This window comes from Zosterops lateralis (assembly GCF_965231275.1).
Source record: "Zosterops lateralis genome assembly, chromosome: 1".
Taxonomy (NCBI): Eukaryota; Metazoa; Chordata; class Aves; order Passeriformes; family Zosteropidae; genus Zosterops; species Zosterops lateralis.
The window spans coordinates 150008947-150025959 of NC_139762.1; the positions used below are offsets into that span (position 1 = coordinate 150008947).

General features: G+C 65.6%; 2 protein-coding genes across 2 annotated transcripts; one reads left to right on the forward strand and one right to left on the reverse strand.

The window, feature by feature from the left end:
* Nucleotides 1-1891: 1891 nt before the first annotated feature.
* GRINA (glutamate ionotropic receptor NMDA type subunit associated protein 1) lies at nucleotides 1892-7360 on the reverse strand. Its single transcript, XM_083879349.1, has 7 exons — nucleotides 7318-7360; nucleotides 5016-5355; nucleotides 4456-4568; nucleotides 4159-4359; nucleotides 3382-3510; nucleotides 2967-3110; nucleotides 1892-2792 (listed from the first exon to the last, which is right to left on the reverse strand). The coding sequence occupies exons 2-7, from the start codon at nucleotides 5323-5325 to the stop codon at nucleotides 2643-2645; spliced, it is 1047 nt and encodes a 348-aa protein (XP_083735475.1). The 5' UTR covers nucleotides 5326-5355; nucleotides 7318-7360; the 3' UTR covers nucleotides 1892-2642.
* A 1169-nt stretch (nucleotides 7361-8529) lies between these two features.
* On the forward strand, nucleotides 8530-15794 carry PARP10 (poly(ADP-ribose) polymerase family member 10; the record flags this gene model as incomplete). The annotated part of the gene is made up of 10 exons (XM_083862863.1): nucleotides 8530-8689; nucleotides 9256-9501; nucleotides 10434-10652; nucleotides 10739-11304; nucleotides 12006-12218; nucleotides 12307-12448; nucleotides 12569-13492; nucleotides 13564-13697; nucleotides 13767-13944; nucleotides 15195-15794. 10 exons carry the CDS (start codon nucleotides 8530-8532, stop codon nucleotides 15500-15502), a joined length of 3090 nt encoding a protein of 1029 aa, XP_083718989.1. The 3' UTR covers nucleotides 15503-15794.
* Nucleotides 15795-17013: the final 1219 nt, after the last annotated feature.

The following is a 17013-nucleotide window of genomic DNA, read 5'->3' on the forward strand; positions in this document are numbered from 1 at the left end:
ACCCAACCTGGCCTTGGATATGGGCAGGGACCGGGCAGCCACAGATTCTCTGGGTAACCTGTGCCAGGGCCTCACTACCCTCACAGCCTCGGGGCTGAGGGACACAGGGACATCCCAGGCCTCAGGGGTGGGACGGGGACAGCAGCAACACGACAGGTGCTGGGGAGGGGTTTACCAAAATAAACGAACGAGGCCGCAGCAGGGTGGAATCCTGAGGGCAGGAGAAAGGAGAAGCTGCCAGGGCTGTTCAAGCCAGCAGCTGCTCTGCAAATCAGAGACGGGACAGAGAAGGAGCCGAGGACCCCTGGGAGAGGAAGAGGGGACAGAGAGGAACAGGGGACAAAGAGGAACAGGGGATGTTCTCCTTGGGAGAGAAACAGGGGACAGAGAGAGATTCTGGGGAGCCCTAGGGGAGGAACAGGGGACAGAGAGGGAGCTGGGGACTCCTGGGAGAGGAACAGGGGACAGAGAAGAGCAGGAGACAGCCCTGGGGGAGGAACAGGGGACAGAGAGGGAGCTGGGGGGCCCTGGGTGAGGAAAGTCTGCAGGTGGAGCCCTGCAAACAGAGCAGTGGGATGTGGAGCCCTGGGAACAGACAAGTGGAAGATGGAGCTGGGGTGCTGCAACCCCCACACCTTTCTGTGATCTCAGAAATGCCATCAGTCCCCAACAAGCAGCATGTGCCCTGAGCTCCTCTGGAGCTTATCAGGAACTCTGCTCCCAGGAATTCCTGCTGGATAACAAGCTCCTCCTTTAACAAACAGCCTTGGGAACTTATTTTTCTTGCCTGAAGAATAAGCCAAGTGGAACATTTTCACTGTCAAACTTTCAAAGACACTTCCTACCCTAAACTGCATCTGGGATGGAAAACGATGATGGCCGAAGTCCACTCTCCTGTGATCTGTGAAGGCCATCCTGAGAGCTTTGGAGCTCTGCTGTGACCTGTGAATGCTGTCCTGAGAGCTTTGGAGCTCTGCCGTCCCTCTGCTGCAGAGGCACCGACCCTCCCCTGAGTCAAGGGGGGGATTTTCTCACAGGTCCTGCACCTGATTTTCTCACCTGTCCCTGCACCTGTGCATGCCCTGGGCCCCACCTGTGCCTGCAGCACCTGCTGCAAACTCTACAGGTCCCCATGCGTGGGAGCTGCAGCAAAGGCACCGGGAATGTTCCTCTGGGATCCTCCAGCCCCTTACATTTGGGAGTGAGTCAGCCTGGGGTGATTTTGGGTTTAGATTGATTGGTATCAGATTGTTTTCTCTGTGTCTTTAACCATCGAGTGGGGGCAGCAGAGTGACCTTTGCCAATGAACTCGTTGTGGTTTTGATTTTGTTTCAAACCTGCTTCTGCTGATGTCTTTGCCACCTTAAAACCCTTAAAAGCTGCTCTTAAAACTCTCTAACACAGGAGAGCCCTGGGAGCAGCAAAGGAAGAGCAGAGAATGTCTCTCCAGGGAGAATATGGAAATACTGTCCAGGGCTGCCAGGATGTGTCAGGAGCTGCCACCATGGACTGGGCATCCAGGAATCACAGAATCCTTTAGGTTGGATGGAGGAGCCTCTGAGCCCACCGGGTCCAGCATCGCTCATGGCGCTGCAAAGGCCAGCCCAAGCCACGTCCCCAAGTGCCACATACATGCATTACACCCCCCCTGGGGGTGGGGACTCCAGCCCTGCTGGAAGGAATTATCCCAATATCCATCCTAAACCTCCCTTGAGGCCGTTTCCTCTTCCTTGGTCACTTTCTGGGAGCAGGACCCAACCTCACCTGGCTGCCTCCTCTGATCCTGGCTGGGGTCCCCCTTGAGCCTTCTTGTCCTCAGGCTGTTCCCTGATGCCACCTGAGCTGCAGTTGGACTGTGGTGGGGACAAACCAGGACACCCTGGGATGGAGCTGGAGCCATGGGAGATGAACAAGATCATTTATTAACAGCAGGACCAGGATGGGACCTTGGCCACACGGGGAGGGGACAGGGGAGGTCTGGGGGTGCGACAGGCAGGAACTGTGGCTCAGGGGGGTCAGGAGATGGAGACAGGCAGGTGGCTGGAGACGTCTGGGGGTCTGGGGGTGCCTCCACATGAGGACAGTGGTTCAGAGCAGGAGTGTTTGAGGGTGCTCAGGGGGTCTGGGGACAAACCGGGACAGTGGCTCAAGGGGTTCTGGTGGTACATCAAGGTGAACTCAGGAGTGTCTGGAGGCACCACAGGCAGGGACTGTGGCTCAGGGAGTGGCCTGAGGGTGGGGACAGGCAGGGACAGTGGCTCGGGGAGTGGCCTGAGGGTGGGGACAGGCAGGAACAGTGGCTCGGGGGGTCTGCAGTGCTGCTGGCACTGCCCCTGCCTGCGGCCCGGAGTGGTGACAGGGGAAGGGACACCGTAGTGGGAACAGGACAGGACAAGAGGGGGGATTCCAAAGTGCTTCCAGTCCGCGTTCAACGCAAGGGGTGGGGAGGAAAACATCGTATTCACAGCGGGGAGGAGCAGGGCGCTGGGGGGGGGCGGGACAGCCCCACACCAGCGAGCCCCCGCGCGGGGCAGGAACCGCCGGGGAACGCGATGAGAACGGCAACAAAACCGGCTACGGGGAGGGGATCCCAACCGGGGCGGGGCCCCGGGGAGAGCGACGGGGCTTGGGGAAGGGCGGGGCTACTCCTTAGCCCTGCCGATGATAGCGAGGATGTAGAGGAAAATGTTAATGATGTCGGTGTAGAGATTGAGGGCGGCGAAGATGTACTCCTCAGGGCTCAGCGCCAGCTGCTTGTTCCCCAGGATCAGCTGCGTGTCCACCGCCAGGAACTGCGAGGCAGAGGTGGTGTCAGGGGGCAGAAGGCACCAGCAGGAGGTCCCCAAAGGTCACCCCCCACCCCAAACCAGCCGGACACCCCCAGGACCCTCCAGCCCAGCCCACACTCCACGTGTCCCCAGCGAGCTGGAGCACCCAGGGGTGCAGCTAGGGACCCCCCAACTCACGCAGGTGAAGAGCAGGGCCCCCAGTGAGGCGTAGACGATGTCCACAATGCGGTTCCGGATGAAGATGCAGAGGATGGAGAAGAGGATGAGCACGACGAGGCAGATGATGAGGACACCCCGGCACGAGGTGAAGTCGTACTTGGTCTGTGGAAAAGGGGATTGGAAGGGGAATCAGAGCCTGGTGTGGAGGCCCCCAGAGCCAGCAGAGACATCATAGAGAGGGGTCCTCACCCCGTTCAGAATACCCAGCAGGGAGCTGGGAGAGGGCTGCACACCCCGAGGGGTGCAAAAACTCGTGAGGGAACTGAGGGGGGATCACACAGCCCCCCCCAGAGACCCAGCAGGGAGTCAGTGGGGAATTGTACCCCCAGTTTGGAGCCCCCCAGGCAGGAGCAGGGGTAGCCCTGGTGCTGACCTGCAGGGAAAAGATGACAACAGTGAAGCAGACAACGACGGTGATGCCAACAGCCATGATGACGGCCTCGGTGTCATAGAAGCTGGCGATCATCCCCACCATGTAGGACAGGCTGACAGTCAAGATGGACTGGGAAGGAAAAAGGGGATCCCATCAGGCCTGTCTGCCCACCCTGGCACCCCCAAACACACCACATGCCTCCTGGCTCAGCATCCCCCAACCCTCTGTGTCTCTGTGTGCCCCTGACTTGCTGTGCCCCATCATCCATCCCAGCTCAGCACCCCCAAACCTGCCCAAACACCTCTGTGGTACAGCCCCCATATCTGCCCCCTCAGCCTGGCACCTCCAAACCCACTGTGTGCTCCCTGCTTCAGCACCCCCACACCTGCCCCGTCACTCCACCCAGCTCAGCACTCCAGATCTGCCCTGACACCTCTGTGGTGCAGCCCCTCGAATCTAGCCCCTCAGCCTGGCACCTCCAAACCTGCTGTGTGCCCCTGGTTTGGTGTGGCCCCATCACCCCACCCATATCAGCACCCCCAAACCTGCCCCGACACCTCTATGCTGCAGGCCCCCAAACCTGCCCCCTCAGCCTGGCACCTCTAAACCTGGCTCAGCATCCCCAAACCCACCCCACCAACTTCCCGCACTGTGGCACCCCAAACCTTCCATGTGCCCCCAGCCTGGCACTCTTAAACGCCCCCACGCCGTGTCCCTGGCCCGGGATCCCCAAACTCATCCCACCCCGGAGCCCCCCACTGTGCCCCCCAAGCCCACCAGGGACACGAGGTTCCAGGGGTGCTTGCGGCGGAAGTCTCCACAGCAGCTGAGGATGATGAGGGAGATGAAGAACACGGCGTAGGACACGTAGTACGTCCACACGTTACGCTGCACGAAGCCCCGCACGCCTTTGACGAAGGTGAAGACAGTCACGAAGGCAAAGGTGACGGTCAGCTGCAGCGTGAGCACCAGGAACACCTGGGGACAGGTGGAGTGGGTCACAGGGGGGACCCCCGAGGCTCCACTACTCCCCGAGGCCCCAGACCCCCCTCGCTGGAGCCCCCCGTGTCCCACCTTGCGGATGAAGGCCTGCCGGATGCTCTTGTCGTCCCAGTGTGCTGACGGGAAGTCCTGGTTATCATAGTAGGAGGGGGGCCCGTCCTCGTGGTAGGTGCTGTGCAGGGGGGCTGTGGGGAGGGGGGGACACTGCATTCAGTGGGGGAGTCCCAGGAGCCGTGGAGCTCTGTGCCCCGCAAAGCCAGGTGTCACAGCTTTGGGCAGTGTCCCCCCTCCCAGGGTCATGGGCAGTGCTATCCCCAGTGGGCACGGCCCCCCAGCTGCCTCCCAGGACAGCAGGACCCACGGGGGGGGTGCAAGACCCCCCCCACTATCTGCACAGCCAGGCTGAAACAGGGACAGTGCTGCCAAAACAGGATTCTCCTCCAAGGGAGCCCCCCCCAGGCTGCCATCAATGCCCAAAGCCAGAGGCTGCTCTGCACACCTGAAGCCCCCAGACTCAAACAGGAGCCCAGAGGAGGGTCACAGACCCAGTGGGGACCCCCATCTGGGAGCCAGGAGGGTCACACACACCCCATTTGGAGCCCTCCACCCATCCTGTTCCCACAGGTACTCACAGTCCTGGTCGCCAGGTACCATGGGCTGGGGCTGGGCATAGGGGGGCTGTGCATAGGGGCCCTGTGGGTAGGGCCCAGGTGGGGGGTACGGCCCAGGGGGGTACGGCCCAGCAGGGGGGTACGGCCCCGGTGGTGGGTATGGCCCCGGCCCCTGCGGAAAGCCCGGCTGGGGGTAGGGCGTGGGAGCAAACTGGGGCTGGGGGTACGGGGCCACGGGGTAGGGGGGCTGAGGGTAGGTTGGAGGGGCCGTTGGTGGTTGTTGCCCCCCAAAGCCGTCGCTCGTCACCAGGAAACTCTTCTCATGGGACATGGTGTCCCGCAGGCTGCGGCCGCCTTCGTGCTGTCGGGAAGGGGGACAGGGGGTTAGAGGTGGCGGGGTCGCCCCGCACGGGTGTCACCCACCTTCTCACTGTCACCCCCTACAGCCATTGTCTCCCCCAGTCATCACCCATTACAGCCCCTCATGGCTGTGCTCCCCTTCACAGCCATCACCCTGTCCTCAGCAGCCCCCCACAGCTACCACTCTCAGAGAGCTATCACCCCTTCCTCATCACCCTCCATGGCCATCAGTCCCCCATGGCCATCACCGCCCCACCGCTGCCACTCCTTCCTGATCTGCCCCACGGTCATCAGTCCTACATGGCCATCGGCTCTCCAGCCATCACCCCTCACCCCTGGGGAGCCTCAGGCAGCCCTGAGGGTACCGGGCCAGTTCAGCACTGCCATGGAGGTTCCCCACTCGGGGATGCCCGACATGGGGCGTCCCGTCCACCGGGGGGGGGGTCCTCTTCCCCGCCGTCGGGGTTCCCCGTCCCGCTCCCCCCGCGCCCACGCCGGCACAAGATGGCGGCGGCGAGGCCGTTGCCATGGCAACACCCCCTGGGGCAGGGGGCGATGTCGGGGCCGGGCACACTGAGGGGACACGGGCTGGGGGGCTCGGCCATGGCCGAGGGGGCGATGTGCGAGGCTGAGGGATCGCTGTGCGGGGCCGTTTCCTGCCTTGATTACCGGCAGCGGTGCGAAGAAGCTCCGGCGCTGCTTCACCGCCCCCTTGGGCCGTCACCGGGAGCAGCGGCGTCCCGCCAGGCCCGGCCCCGGCCTCGGCCGCACTTCATGAAACCGGGCGGGCTCCACCGCAGCCGCGGGGCCGCCCCCGCTCCCGGAGCTCGGTTACAAAACCGGGGGGGGTGCGAAAGCCGCGGCTGCGCCCTAAGCGGGGATCGCGCACCGGGCGGTGCGGTACCGGCACCGGTCTCCGTGCAGAACCGCTGTGGCGGCGGTACCGATACCCGTGCGGTACCGCTGTGGTGGCGATACCGACGCCGGTCCCCGCGCGGTATCGCTGTGCTGCCGGTGCCGGTGCTGTGCCGCGGCCTGGCAGGCGGCGCTGGCGGTGCCCGCGCGGTACCGGTGCGGTGCCGCCGCTGTTCCGGTGCCGCAGCGGCTCCGGCCGGGCCAACGGGCAGCGCCGGCCGGTGGCGCAACCACAGCGGCCGCGTGACGGTCCCGCGCCCCGGGCGGCGGCGGGACGGGGGGGCCTCGGCCCTGCGGCGCCGGGAGCATTTAGGGGGGCTTCCCAGGGAGTACGAGGGACACCCTGACCGGGGTCAGGGGACACGGGGTGCACCCTACATGGGGTGGTACGAGGGGTACCCCGAGCGGAGGACTTGGGGTGGGGACTCAGCGGGATCGCAGCACGAATTGGGGGACGCAGGGGGCTCGCAGTACAGGGTGCGGGGGGTGCCCCCATCGCGGATTGCGGGGGGCGTGCGGGGGTGCCCGCAGCACCGCGTGCGGGCGGGTTCTGGGGGCGGAGGGGAACCGACAGCACGGCGTGCGGGGGGCGCAGGGATGCCCACAGCCCTGCGGGGGGGGGGTTGCGGGGGTGCAGGTGCTCCCGCATCACGGGTTGCGGAGGAGCCGCCGCCCGCCCCCCCCGCGCCGGTTCTCTCTCGAGTCCCGTAAGCCGCTTTGCCCTGACGCTCGGTAAAGCCCCGGAGCGGCCTATTTACGGCAGCAGCGAGCCTAATCCCCGAGCGCTACCGCGGGGGGGAAGCAGCCGGGAGACCCTCGCCATGCCCGCCGTATGCGCGGGGGTCCCGCTCGGCCCCGCCGCTCCCGCCCCGCTACCCCCCCCACACCCCCTCCCCCCTCCTCGCACCGAACCCGGGCGCTGCGGAAGGCGGCAGCGGGAAGCGGCGGACGGAACCACGCTCGGGGGCGGCTTCGGGGCCCCCGCACCCCCCGCTCGCCGCCCACGGCCCCCGCCTGAGCCCCGGACCCCCCCGAGCCCCCCGCTCACCGGCCGGGCCGAGCTGCGCGGGGTCCGCTCGCTGCGCGCCGGATGGGCGGGGCCTAAAGGGGGCGGGGTTTAGAGGGGGCGGGGGCCGGCCCGCTGAGCGCTGCGTAGGCAAACAGGAGGCGGGGACCCTGTTGGGGCGGGGCCTGGAGGGGGCGGGGCAGAAGCGCGCCCCCTGGTGGCGGCAGCGCGCACTCAGCTGCCCCGCCGTGTCTCGCGTGGGGACGGGCACGCGCCCTCGGTGACGCACGAGGGACCGCTACGTGTCCCCCTGCCACCCCTGGGGCTGGCCCGTGTACCCGTGTCATTCTCGGGTACCCCTGTCAGCTCTGGGGCTGTTTCCGTGTCCTCTCGTCGCGTCTGTGGTCAGTTCCGTGTCACTCGTGGAGATGGTCACGGGTGGCCTGGTTATGCCGAGGGAGAGACACTTGTCCCCCTGTCACCTCTGTGGCTGGCCCCCTGTCCCCGTGACATTCTCAGGGATGGTCCCGTGGACCCCTGTCAGCTGTGGGGCTGTTTCCATGTCCCGTCGTCATATCTGGGGTCACTTCCGTGTCCCCCGGTCACTCGTGGGGCCAGTCATTTCTGTGTACCCCCGTCACCCGAGGCGCTTTTTCCGTGTCCTCTCGTCACATCTGGAGTCAGTTCCGTGTCCCCTGGTCACTCGTGGGGCCGGTCACGCACGAGGGACATTCATTTGTCTTCCTGTCACCCGTGGGGCCGGTCCCGTGTCCCACGTGAGCCCGGTCCTCCGGTCTCCCTCTGCGGGACGGCCACATCTCCCCGTATCCCGCGGGGGGCCTGCCCTGTGTCCCCACCTCTGCCCCGCCCCCCGCCCTTCCCCTTCCCGTTGTGGCCCCGTTTCGGTTTCGGTTCTCGGCCGGGGCGGAGCCGCGCCGTGTCCGGTCCGTGGGGGGACCCGGGCCCGTCGCGGGGTGCGGGGCTCCCGGGGGGCTGGAAAGTTCCGGGGCGATCGGGGAGTCCAGCCCCGGGGCGGAGGGGGGGTCCTGCTTGTGGCTACAGGGGGGTCCCGCCCTGGGGACGCGGGGCTAGGGGGCTCTTGGTAAGGGAGGTGCGGGGGGGGCACGGACGTGGGGTTTGGGGAGGGGAGTTGGGGTCTCGTGTGGTTGAACGGGGGGGTCCTTGGGGCGGGGGGACAGAGGGGGCGTAAAGGAACCGAGAGGGTCCCGTCCCCAAATGTGTGGGTGCCCCAGGATGTCGAGGGTGGTGCTGGAGGTGCAGGGGGTCCCCCCCGACCTCCCCGAGGAGCTGGTGATCCTGTACTTCGAGAGCCGGCGGCGCTCGGGCGGGGGGCCCGTGCAGAGCTGCCAGCGCCTTGGCCCCCTCCTCTTCCTCACTTTCGAGGACCCCCGGGGTAAGCGTGGGCAGGGGGTCGTGTCCCAGTTCCACCTGGGAGCACTAGGGTGGAGTGTGAGGAGGTCACAGTCCCAGCTGCGAGCACTGGGATGGGATTTGGGGGTCTCAGTCCCACTGTGATCATTGGGATGGGATTTGGGGGTCTCAGTCCCACTGTGATCATTGGGATGGGATTTGGGGGTCTCAGTACCACTGGGATCACTGGGATGGAGTGTGGGAGGGTCTCAGTCCCAACTGGGAGCACTAGGATGGAGTGTGGGACCGTCCCAGTCTCAGCTCGGGTCACTGGGATAGGGTGTGCGGGGGATTCAGTCCCCCTGGGATCACTGGGATGGGCTGTGGGGATCCCAGTTCTGACTGGGAGCACTGAGATTGCATTTGGAGCTCCCAGTCCCACTGGGTACACTGGGGCTGGGGGATCCCAGACCCACTGGGAGCACTGGGATGGGATTTGGAGTTCCCAGACCCACTGGGAGCACTGGTGAGAAGTGCTGTGCCCCCAGGAGTCGCAGGGGGTAAGGGGGTGCTGGGTGAGCCCCCAGTGACCCTAGTTTTCCTCCACAGATGCTCAGAACGTGTTGGCCCATGGCAGCCACAGGCTTGGGGGGGCGAGGCTGAGGGTGCGCCCGGCCCCCCCCTGGGACCCCACCCACCTTCTGCTGCACAGCCCTGATCCCAGGACCCCCTCCCAGCACCTGCACCCACCCCTGGAGACCCTGCTGGGGGTCTCCCCTGGCACTGTCACCCTGTGCCAGGGTTCTGTGCCCGGCTGGAGCCTGCTGCGCCTGCAGGACCCCCTGACCCCCCCAGGTGGGACTAGGGGCCATGGGGGGGACACCAGGGTGGGATGGCAGTGGGCTGGGGTCGTGGAGGTCAAAGGTGATGGCATGGAGGGGCCAGGGAGGTCACAAGTGAAGGGATGGAGGGGCTAGGGGGTTGAGGGGCAGTGGGGTGAGGACACAGGGGCTGGGGTCGTGGAGGGCCCCATGTGGAGGGAACGGAGGGGCCTGGGAGGTCACAAGTGATGGGATGAAGGGGCCAGGGGGTTTGGGGGCAGTGGGATAGGATCGTGGAGGGCAAAGGTGATGGGGTGGAGCTTCCAGGGGGTTTGGTGCCAGCAGGATGGGGTTGTGGAGAGCAAAGGTAACGGGATGGAGCTGCCAGGGGCTTGGGGGGCAATGGGGTGGGGACACAGGGTGGGGTCGTGGAGGGCTAAGGTGATGGGATGGAGCTACCGGGGTACTGGGGGGCAGCAGGGTGGGGACACAGGGTGGAGTTGTGGAGAGCCAAGGTGAAGGGATGGAGCTTCCAGGGGGTTTGGGGGCAGCAGGATGGGGTTGTGGAGAGCAAAGGTGATGGGATGAAGCTGCCAGAGTGCTGGGGGGCAGCAGGGTGGGGACACAGTGGCTAGGGGACAGTGGGGAGGGGATACAGGGTGGGGTTATGGAGGGCAAGGGTGATGGGATGGAGCTGCCAGGGAGGTCAAAGGTGATGGGATAGAGCTGCCAGGGGGCTGGGGGACAGCGGAGTGGGGGCATGGGGGCTGAGGTGATGGCGTCAGGCTGCTGAGGGCTGGGGCCACAGCACTGCCAGGGGTGGGAGTACTGGGGGGGCAGGGGACTGATGGGCTGGGGGTACCAGGGCAGCATTTGGGGGTTCTGCGGGGTGCCCAGCACCGTGGGGGCAGTGGCACTGCCGCGGGGTTGGCACTGAGCGTGGTGCCAGCCCTGCCTGTGCCGCAGAGCTGGCATCGGCGGAGCGGCGGGCGCGGCAGCAGGGGCTGGAACTGCTGCGGGTGCCGCGGAGCCCTGCGGTGGTGGTGAGGGTGGCGGGGCCGCTGCCGAGCTGGGACCTGCTTGAACTCTACTTCGAGAACCGGCGCAGTGGCGGCGGCTGCGTTAGGGACGTGCAGCCACTGCCGGGTGGGCGCGGGGCCATCGTCACCTTCCAGGAGCTGGCAGGTGAGCGGGGCTTCTTGCTGGAGGTGCTGGGGGACCATGGGGAGCCCTCCGGGCCGCTGGCTGCCTGTCCCTTTGTCACCCCGCAGCTGCAGAGCGGGTGCTGCAGAGGCCACACCGGCTGCAGGACGTGGTGCTGGAACTCGACCCCCACTACCCCTTCCTGGAGTTGCTGGAGGGGAGCAGGGACGTGCACCTGGACACTGTCCCCACTCTGGACAGGGCCTCTCCTCCTGACACGGAGCCTCTGCTGCTCACGGACCTCTTGGTAGATGGAGATTGTGTGCCAGACACAGAGCCATCCTCAGAGCCCACTGTAGCATGCACAAAGCCCCCACCGGACACAGCTGCTGTCGTCCCGGTGCTGGCAGCACCAACATCACACCCGATGCCAGGGGAGCCATCAACTGCCTTCCCCAGAAAGGACAAGGACACAGAGGGGTTCAGGGCCATGCCCAGTCAGGCCCAGCGCCCAGTTCCAGTCCCAGCTGTGGTCCCGGAGACGATGTCAGCGGTGCTGGCACAGGATGAGGTGCTGGTGCCGGCGGAGCCAGGAGCTTTGCGTTACCTGCAGCAGCACTACCAGGACATGCTTGGCAGTGTCCCTGAAGTGTCCCTGCTGCCACTGGAGGAAGGGGATGTCTCTGGGTTTCGGGTGAGTTGCAGGCAGGGGTGTGAGAAGGTGCAGGCAGGAGTGTGGGCAGGTGCAGGCAGGTGTGGGTGGGTGCAGGCAGGGGTGTGAGAAGGTGTGGGCAGGTACAGGCAGGGGAGTGGGCAGGTACAGGCAGGGATGGTCAGGTACAGGCAGCAGTGCAGGGAGGTACAGGGAGAAGTGTAGGCAGCTATAAGTGGGGGTATGAGAAGGTGCAGACAAGTGTGGGCAGGTGCAGGTAGGGGTCAGCAGGTACAGGGGGTGGGCAAGTGCAGGCAGGAGTGGGCAGGTGCAGATGGAGTGGGCAGGGCTGTGGGCAGGTACAGGCAATTGTGCGGGCAGGTACAGGCAGGGGGATGGGCAAATGTGAGCAGGGGTGGGCAGGTATGGACAGGTATGTGGGCAGGTACAGGCAAGGCTGTGGGAAGGTACAGGCAATGGTGTGGGCAGGGGTGAGCAGGTGCAGGCAGGGGTGGGCAGGGGTGTAGGCAGGAGCAGGCAGGGGTGTGAGCAAGTACAGGCAGGGGTGGGCAGGGGTGTGGGCAGGTGCAGGCAGTGCTCTGTGCCGTGCTCCCACCTCCCCACACTCATGGCACATCCTGGTGGCTGCAGCCCCTTGATGCTGGCCACACTGCCTGCAGGTGAGTGGGGATCTGGGCAAGTGCTGGTGCCCAGGTGCTGACCCTTGGACCATCTGCTAACAGGTGAGTGGGGAGCCAGGCCGGTGCCAGGCAGTGGCAGATTTCCTGCAGAGCCTGCTGGACTCGATGGCCTCGCACCCCACAACCCTGCATTTCCCCGGCGTTGCCCGCTTCCTGTGGGACCCGGCTGGGCAGAGCCTCCTCCAGCAGCTGGAGAGCCACTTCCAGTGTGTCATCCAGCTGGACGGTGAACCCTGGACCCCTCCAGATCCCCAGGTGCAGCCTCGTGGGGAGGGCTCTGCTGTTGTGATGCTCCCTGCTAGGCCGGAGGAGGGTTGGTGATGCCACCCTTGGATCCCCACAGCTGGAGCTGGAGGAGCTGCTGCCCCCAAGCAGCCACCGGGACCCCTGCTCACACTCCTGGCGCCAGGATCGGCCTGAGGGCAACAATGCTGCTGCTGGTGACAGTGGTGACAGAGGTGGCAGCGGCTTTCATTCCAACGCAGGTAAGGGGTGAGGGTGCCGCTTTGGTGCCCACTGGGTGGTGAGGGGTGATGGGGCCATGGGTGCTGTCCTCCCCCAGGACATGGTGGGGCCTCATGGCTGGCACCCCACTGCTCACACAGAAGAGATCAAGGAGGTGATGATGGCAGCACTGCAGCTGAGCCACGCCAGCCGCCGTGGGAGACCCAACCTGTGGGCTGACAACGAGTGGGACCCCGAGGCTGAGATCCCCTTTGTGGCCAGTGAGGATGGCGCCAGGGAGCTGCTGTCGGACACCAGGGTGGAGGAGGAGATGCAGATGGCTCTGGCCATCCAGTACTCCATGGACCACACGTGGTGTGAGGAGCAGGAACTAGCGCGGGCCACCGCCCTGTCCCTGCACTCCTACAGCCGGGAGCAGGAGCAGGAGCGTGCTGAGGAGGACGGCAGGCTGCTGGCCGCACTGGAGGCCTCTCTGGAGGAGGCTTTGCTGGCGGCAGACGCGGTGCGGGTGACGGTGTTCTGCTCCTCGGAGCGGGACACCTCGGCAGTGCTGCGGGAGCTGGAGCGGGCGCTGGCGGTGCGGCTGCAGGCACGGGAGGTGGCAAGTGAGCGGCTGCGGGCACTGCCGGCTGCCGGGCGCTGTGCTCTGGCTCTGCTGCGCAGCCGGCACGCCGTGCACCTCAGCCTGAGCGGCGGCACAGCCACGCTGCACGGCTTTGCTGAGTACACGGGCCCCGCCGCCCAAGAGCTTACGTCGCTGCTACAGCACCTGCCACCGCCAGAGCATGGTGCCACCAATGTTACGGCTGGCAGCAGTGCCACCGCTGCCACAGCGCATTGGGTGCGCTGGGACGACTCTGGCACCGCTGTCCGCTACACCCCCGAGGCAGCGGCACTGCTGGAGCAGGCCTGGATGCGTCAGGAGCGCCAGCTGGATCTGGTGCTGGACGGGCGGCCCTTCACCGTGGATTTGGAGCGCATGGAGGAGTTTGACATCAGCAGCGCCCGTGCTGTGCCTGTGTGCCGCAGCCAGCCCCCACTCGACAGCACCTACTGTCTGCTCGGTGCGTGTGGGTGCTGTGGGGATACCCCTGCCCCTCACCCTGCCCGCATTCACTGGGGTTTTGTCTGGCAGGGCCTGAGGTGGCTGGGCAGGAGGAAGAGGTGCGCCTGATGGCGCTGGCGGAGGACTCGGAGGAGTTCACTGATACGGTGCAGCATTTCTGCGGGACGCTGGAGGAGCTGCACAGCCAGATCAGCATCGTGCAGGTGGGTCTGGGCATGGGGGACCCCCATGGTGTCCCCATGGTGCAGCAGTGACACAGCGGTGCCCTGCAGGTGCAGAAGCTGATCCATCCAGTGCTGTACAAGCAGTACCAGCTGAAGAAGGGCAGCGTGAAGCGTGCCTGTGCCACCGGCACCGCCGTGGAGCGCCTGCTCTTCCATGGCACCACCAAGGGCTCCAGCCGGGAGATCTGCCTGCACGGCTTCAACCGCAGCTTCTGTGGGAAGAACGGTGAGGGCTGGGCACGTGTGGGGTGGACAGGGGGTGCCCTTGGTGCCAAGGGAGGTGTGGTGCCATCAGCATGGGAACAGCATGCCAGTGGGGGAACAGTGCCATTGGCATGGGAATGGTGCCATCGGCATGGGAATGGGACACAAGGGGGGCGTGGTGCCATTGGCATGGGAAGAGGGCGCCAAGGTAGGCACAGTGCTGTCAGTGTGAGAACGGGGTGGTGAGGTGGGCGTGGTTCCATATGCACAGGAATAGGGTGATTATGGGTGCATGGCAGTGGGGTGCCAAGGTGGGCATGGTGCCATTTGCACAGGAATAGGGAAATCGTGGGTGCATGGGAATGGGGTGCCGAGGTGGCCACAGTGCCGTCAGTGTGGGAATGGGTTGGTGTGGTGGGCACGGTGCCGTTTGCACAGGAATAGGGGGATCATGGGTGCACAGGGCCATCAGCACAGGAATGAGGTGCCAAGGTGGGCACAATGCCATCAGTATGGGAACACTGTTTGATGAGGTGGGCATGGTGCCATCTGCTCAGCCATAGGGTGATTGTGGGTGCAAGGGCCATCAGCATAGGAATGGGGTGATCATGGATATATGGGAAGGAGGTACCAAGGCGGGCACAGTGCCGTCAGTGTGGAATGGGGTGGTGAGGTGGGCACAGTACCATTTACAGAAGAATACGGTGATTGTTGTGTATGGGGGGGGGCGGTGCTGAGATGGACGTGATGCCAACGGTTGGGAATGGGGTGGTGGTCATGGTGCCACTTGTGCAGGAATAGGGGGATCATGGGTGCATGGGAAGGGGGTGCAGAGGTGAGCATGGTGCCATCAGTGTGGAATGGGGTGGTGAGGTGGGCACGGTGCCATTTGCACAGGAATGGGGTGATCATCAGTGCATGGGAAGGGGGTGCCAAGGTGGGCACAGTGCCATTTGTGCAGGAATAGGGGGATCATGGGTGCATGGGGCTATCAGCACAGGAATGGGGTGCCAAGGTAGGCATGGTGCCATCTGCACAGGAATAGGGAAATCGTGGGTGCACAGGAAGGGGTGCTGAGGTGGGCATGGTGCCCTCAGTGTGGGAACGGGATCCTGGGGTGGGCATGGTGCCAGCGGTGTGCAAACAGGATGATGAGGTGGGCACAGTGCCAGCAGTGTGGGATGGGGTGCTAATGTGGTCCTGGGGTGCTGATGAGGTCCCAGGGTGCCTCTGGAACACCCCCTGTGCCCTGGCTGACACCCACCCCCACAGCCACACTCTACGGCCTTGGTGTTTACTTCGCGGCGCGCGCGGTCATCTCAGCACGGGACCGGTACTCTCCGCCCAGCGCCAATGGCACCAAGTTCATCTTCGTGGCCAAGGTGCTGACCGGGGAGTTCACAGCTGGGCAGCCGGGGCTGCGGGCACCCCCCTTGCGGGAGGGCTCCGGAGTGCCCCGGCGCTTCCACAGCGTCGTGGATGACCCCCGGCAACCCGACATCTTCGTCATCTTCAATGACACCCAGGCCTACCCCCAATACCTCATCACCTGCCGCAGCCGCCACGGGGGACCCCTCTGACCCTGTGAGCCCACCAGCAGCAGTTCTGCTTCAAGGACCCCCTTTTGTCCCCCTGGTGCCCCCGGCACTGGTGCCATTGCAGGGGTTACAGTGTCCAGAGGCTCGAGGGTGCCCTGCCCTCAGGGCTTGGCATGCAGGGAGGTTCTTGCCCTACCCAGGGAGATCCCCCAGAGAGGGGGGATCCTCACTTGGGTATGCTCCTGGACACCCTCGTGCCACAGCAGGAGGTGGACAGGAGGACTTGGGGTCACCCATGTGACACCAGTGAAATTTGGAATAAAACTGCAAATAAAATTGGTAATAAATTGGGGCCTTTTGTGTGGCTGGGATTGAGGGGGCACTGAGAGGGGAAAGGGGGAAGGGGGGGGAGGGATGTTCCAGTCCCACCTGGGAGCATTGGAATGGGTAGGATTTCTCAGTTCCAACTGGGACTGGGGTGGATGGGATCCCAGACCCAGCTGAGAGTACTGGGAGATGGGGTCAGGCAGGAGCCTGGCTGTGTGTGTGTGCTGTGTCCCCCTGTGAGGTGGCAGTGCTTGGCGGTGGCTCCGGGCCACCCAGGGCTGAACCCAGCCACGCCTGCACCTCTGCCTGCTCCCCACCTGCTCCCCGCTCCCCACCTGTTCCCTGTCTCTGTCCCACTGCGCCCCCGAGCAGTGCTGGGGGGGACCTGGGTGCCCACCCCGTGTGAGCGGGCAGAGCCCCGGCCCTGGGCAGTGCTGGGGGCACTGCTGCCCACCGAGTGAGACCCCCCAGCAGACAGCGGTGGAGGAAGGGAGGGGCGAGTGTGACAGCGGCGGCCCCGGCCCCGCGGGCACGGGCGGTTACAGGGCCGGGTGCGGTGGCGCCGCGCCGGCGTGTGCCAGCCCCGCTGACGTGTGCCAGGCCCTGGGATCCCGCCGGGAATGGTGCCAGCCGTGCCGGCCCCGCGCACGTGGCGCCAGCCCCGCTTCCCGGGGAGCGCCGGCCGATGGAGGTGAGAGCCGAGAGGGTCGGGGGTGCAGGAAGGGGATCCTGGCCGCACGCCCGCCCCCTCTGCAGAGTCCGGTGCCCTGCGCCCCGCGGGTGCCCCGAGCGGGGAGTGCCCGGCGCTGCCGGTGCCAAGCGTGCCGGACCTTTGTCCCCTGACGCCGAGGGCCCCGCGGGGCCCAGCGCCGCTGAAAAGGGCTCTTTGTCCGGCTCTGGCCGGGGGATTCGCTCTGTGCGCCCGTGCCGGCACCGGCACATGACCGCGGCGAGAGCGGCTGCGCCAGGACCGGATCCGGACGGACGGAGCGAGCGGTAGCTCCGGTACGGCCGCGGCGAGAGCGGGTGGGGGGTTCTGAGCCTTGGCTCCCATCGCGGTGGGGACCAAGCGTTCTCCGGAGCCGGGAGAGGGTCCCGACCCCGGCGCTGCCGGTGCCACTTTGCGCTGCCGGGTCCCGGGGGGTCCTTACGCCTTCCCGGGCCGGGTGGTCTTTGTGCGGGTAGGACGGGGTTGTGCTGGGGTTACCGGGGTCAGTTTGGCACGC

Coding starts and splice junctions, on each gene's coding strand:
- GRINA (XM_083879349.1), bottom strand. CDS start 5,325: ATGTCCCATGAGAAGAGTTTCCTGGTGACGAGCGACGGCTTTGGGGGG. Junction 3,511..4,158: donor CCTGGAACCTCGTGTCCCTG/GTGGGCTTGGGG, acceptor TTTCCTTCCCAG/TCCATCTTGACTGTCAGCCT. Junction 3,111..3,381: donor TTGTCATCTTTTCCCTGCAG/GTCAGCACCAGG, acceptor CCTTTTCCACAG/ACCAAGTACGACTTCACCTC.